A 4,584-nucleotide genomic window follows, 5' to 3' on the forward strand; every position below is an offset into this window, starting at 1 on the left:
GATGCTGCCTGGCCTGCTGTGCTCCTCCAGCTCCACAATGTGTGGTCTCTGACTCCAGAATCTGGAGTTCTTACTATCTCTGAGTAAGTTATAACCCCTCATCTAAATAATTTATTTATTAGATGACCATTGATATAGGAGTAGAATTAGGCTATTGAGCCCATCGAGCTCTACCATTTGATCATGGCCAGTATGCTTCTCAACACCATTCTCCTAGCTTCTCTAAATAAGTCTCGATCCCCTTACTAATATATTAGGAGTTGCTAAGGTCATAGCACTGATTCCTGTAGTACCCCAGTCACTGCCTGCCACTCAGTAAAAGATCTGCTTATTCCTACTTTTAGTTTCCTGTCTGCCAACTAGGTCTCTATTCATGCCAGTTCAATCCCCCATTCCAATATCTTGAGACCTATATTGGACCTTATCAAAAGCCTTCTGAAAGTCCAAATAAACCACATCCACTGGCTCCAACTTATCACTCTACTAGTTACATCCTTAAAACATGACTTCCCTTTCATGAATCCATGCTGACTGTCCACTGTTGGCTAAGTGCTCTGCAATTAAATCCTTTCTAATGGACTCTAGCATTTTCTTCACTATCAAGGTCAGGCTTATGGGTCTGTAATTCATTGTTTTCTCTCATCTTCTGGTTTAAAGAGTAGGGTTCTATCAGACACCCTCCAATCCGTACGAATTGTTCCAGAATCTATAGAATCTTGAAAGTTGACCACCAACGCATCCACTATTTCTAGGGCTACTTATTTAAGCACACTAGGATGTAGATCATTAGGGCCCCTGAGATTTATCAGCCTTTAATCCCATCAATTTTGCCAACACCTCCCTATTAATACTGATTTCTTGCATTCTGTCCTCTCACTAGACTCTGCATTCCCCAATATTATTGATGTCCTCTTTTGTGAGGACAGAACCAAAATATGGACTTAATTGCCATTTCTGCTCTTTGTTCCCCATTACAACTTCCCTGTTTCTGACTGTAAGGGATGTACATCTGTCTTCACCAATTTTTTTTCCCACATACCTATAAAGCTTTTACATTCAGTTTGTATGTTCCCTGCAAGCATACTCTCATATTCTATTTTCCCTCTCTTAATTCAACCCCTTTGCTGAAATCTAAACTGCTCCCAATCCTCAAATTTACAGTTTAGGTAAATCTGTATACCCTCCCTTGAATCTAATTTCCCCTGTTAGCCATGGTTGGGCCACCTTTCCCATTTTATTTCTGAGCCAGACAGAATGAACAATTGCTGCAATTCCTCCACATATTCTTCAAATATCTGCCATTTCTTATTCACCATCAACCCTTTAAGTAACGTTCCCCAATTTATTATAGCTGGCTAGCACCTAATACATCATAGTCCTTAACTTAAGGAAACTAAGATTAAGGATCAACTACATCACTTTCTGTCTTAATGACGAATTCTATCATATTATGGTCACTGTTCCCCAAGAAGCCTCGCACAGCTTGATTGCCAATTATTCCTTTCTCAATATAGGATACTAGGATAGCCTACTCTCTAGTTGGTTCTTGAACATATTGATCCAGAAACCCATCTCATACACTCCAGATTGAAGTCACCCATAATTACAGCCCTACCTTTATTGTTTGTTTCTCTAAATTACTTTTTAATGCCTTCCCCAACATTATCACTACAGTTTGAGAGTCTGTGTATAAACCTGTTTTTGGCCCCTTGGTATTCCTAAACTCTACCCATACAGATTCCACTTGAGAGTTAACATCCTTCCTCAATATTGTTTTTTTTCTTTAACTAGTAATGTTACCCTACCTTCTTTTCCATTTTGGTCAGGCACAAAGAGAGACTGAGACACAGAACCCAAATATAGGATGAGAAGCATTGTTGAATTTGCTCTCTCAATGCATTATTTTTGCATCGGTCACTTCTTAAGACATGAATTAAATAGCATATGTTCCACTGCATTATATTTACCTATTTTACTGTATTTCCATTCAACAGGATTCATTTTTGCAGACTTAAAAAAACATGCTCCTACTAAAATTGTGACTATCTAGGGCCTCAAAAAAGATTTACAGTGCAAGGCAATAATCAGGATAAAAAGTAATTCCTCGTGTATTAGAACCCAATATCAGTAACAGATGACTTACCTGGGCTCCTCCTCCTGCAAATCTGTGCCACCAAGTCATGGAAATACTGAGGCATACATTCAAATTGGTCGCCGTAGGATACTATTTTAATCCCATGCAGCAGCATCTCTGCCTGCAACTTAAAGAAATGATCATGGCTATCCTTTCGCACGAGCATGAAGTGCTCCAGGTCCACTTTGTCTTGAACAGAATACAAAAATAGTGCCTGGAAGATCTGATCACGCAGAGTTTCTCCACAGCCCAAAAATACAAATGACTTGGTACGGTACAGGTCCTGAAATTCTTCCTATCAGGGAAAAGAATCCCAAACATATTGTTATAAGACCTCCATGAAGAGAATGTTTTCCCATGTGTATTAAAAGCATAAACAACCTTAATGTAAAGCGCTAGAAGTAAATACACACTCAGATTGTTCAAGACTACAATAATACTGTAAACACAATTTTACTCCATATAAACAAGTTCAATTTTTGTGGACAGTTTAAATGCTGACTTTTAAACTACATTGGAACAATTGCAGGTCATTTTCATAGTTATTCTTGTTCCATTTCGCTTCCTTGTTTCTGTACCAAAATTATCATTGCATGGTTTTTAAACCAGAGATGAGATAAGTTGGCATGACTTTTCCTTCAGAAAAAATTTGCTTTGAAAAATTTTCAAAAGGAAAACCAACTGAATGATGTGGGATACCCCAAAATTAAAGGTAAAGAAATCCTGTTTCAGCACAATTCTAAAGTCAGTGATGAAAGAAAGTTTGAGTGTACCTTTCAAACTAACCCATTCTAATATAGAGTTATGAAATTCAGATTTGGACTCTTTCTTCCACACAATATTACATTTGGATTTCAGTAATGGCGACCCTGTAAACTTGTCTTCCTCATTCTTAGACATTGTTAATGAGATGCTATTTCAAAACCTGAAATTGCTGGAGAAGCTCAGCAGGTCTGGCAGCATCTGTGAAGAGAAATATGAATTAATGTTTATGGTCCAGTGTCCCTTCCTCAGAACCAGTCTGTAAAATCCTGACTCACCACCAAGCCCCTAATACATTCACTGGTACACAAAGGCAAGCATGCATGTGCACACAGATGTGCATGCACACTTGTTACTTTCTCTTCCCTTCTTCTCTTCCTCAGAACCTGAAACATTAACTCTGATTTCTCTCCACAGATGATGCCAGGCTTGCCGAGCTTTTCCAGCAATCCTTAATCTTAGTTTCCTTAATTTAAATTAAAGATTATGATGTATTAGGTGCTAGCCAGCTATGATAAATTGGGGAACATTTCCAGCAATTTCTGTTTTTATTTCTGCATTACAGCATCTGCAGTTCTTTCGGTTTTAATTAAACGTTAATGTTATTTTACATCTGCCAGAGAGCCACCCTGATGGTGGTGGGTCACATCAGGTCTGGAATCCTGTTAGTGTAGGGCCTGGCTGGGGGGTGGGTTCAAATCTAGGGTAGAGAAGAAGGGAAGAAAAAATGAGCAAGTGTGCATCTGTATGTGTGCATGTACATCTGTGTGCACATGCATACCTGTCTTCGTGTGTCAGTGACTGTATTAGGGGCTTGGTGGTGAGTCAGGATTTCACAGACTGGTAGTTACCCCCGAGTTAGAGCAGGTTTTTAAGTCTCCAACTTCTGCTAGTTTACTCTAAAGCTTAACTTAGTCACAACCCTTTGAATTCGGACTTTAAAGAGCTTTTTGAAGTGCTCCAGACCCAGGCGAATTCCCCATCAGAATCTTCAACTTCCCAGGCAATTCCCAGAGACTCATTTGCTTTGAGAAGTTAATTCTAGTCAAAACTGCACAACTAAGCTAGCCATCAGAATATCAAACAAATCTAATAAGTGTAATCTGAAGATGAAGGAGTTCATCTTCTCTGGGGTTGGTATTAAAAGATGCTAGTTCATACAGCTCAAGACAGTTTGACAAATTACAGAAAGTTGCAAAAACAATCTTTCCGTCTTCAGTGTTGTATATTTTCAAACATTTAAATAGAGACCATTCTTTTGGACCAAGATAAAAGATGCATTGATGTCAGAGCAGCACAGTTAAAGAATACTGCTCTAATTACATAAGCAATCTGTCGGGTCAAAGCTCTGAATGTGTCAAGACTAGTCATGAATAGGGAGAAACAAAAATGAAGCTACTAGTGACCCTCTTATGGCACAGTGGTAGTGTCTCTATCCCTGGATCAGAAGATCGGAGTTCAGGTCCCACTTGCTCCAGAGGCATGAAATAACATCTCTGAACAGGTTGATTAAAACATAGTTTCAGAAATAGTAGGAACTGCAGATGCTTGAGAATCTGATAATAAGGTGTAGAGCTGGATGACCACAGCAGGCCAAGCAGCATCAGAGGAGCAGGAAAGCTGATGCTTCGGGCCTAGACCCCCGAAGCGTCAGCCTTCCTGCTCCTCTGATGCTGCTTGGCCTGCTG

The 4,584-nt window shown here is 39.4% G+C and overlaps 1 protein-coding gene across 4 annotated transcripts in view; it reads right to left on the reverse strand.

The window, feature by feature from the left end:
* The window catches only part of LOC109937246 (protein FAM118A), a 47,304-nt gene that overhangs the window by 10,467 nt on the left and 32,253 nt on the right, over positions 1-4,584 (reverse strand). For all 4 annotated transcript variants that reach the window (XM_048607789.1, XM_048607790.1, XM_048607788.1 and 1 more), the window contains one exon: positions 2,144-2,429. In XM_048607789.1, coding sequence (XP_048463746.1) covers positions 2,144-2,429 — 286 coding nt within the window. The remainder of the gene's footprint in view (positions 1-2,143; positions 2,430-4,584) is intronic.

Source organism: Rhincodon typus, chromosome 18 (genome assembly GCF_021869965.1).
Source record: "Rhincodon typus isolate 14 chromosome 18, sRhiTyp1.1, whole genome shotgun sequence".
NCBI classification, from domain to species: domain Eukaryota; kingdom Metazoa; phylum Chordata; class Chondrichthyes; order Orectolobiformes; family Rhincodontidae; genus Rhincodon; species Rhincodon typus.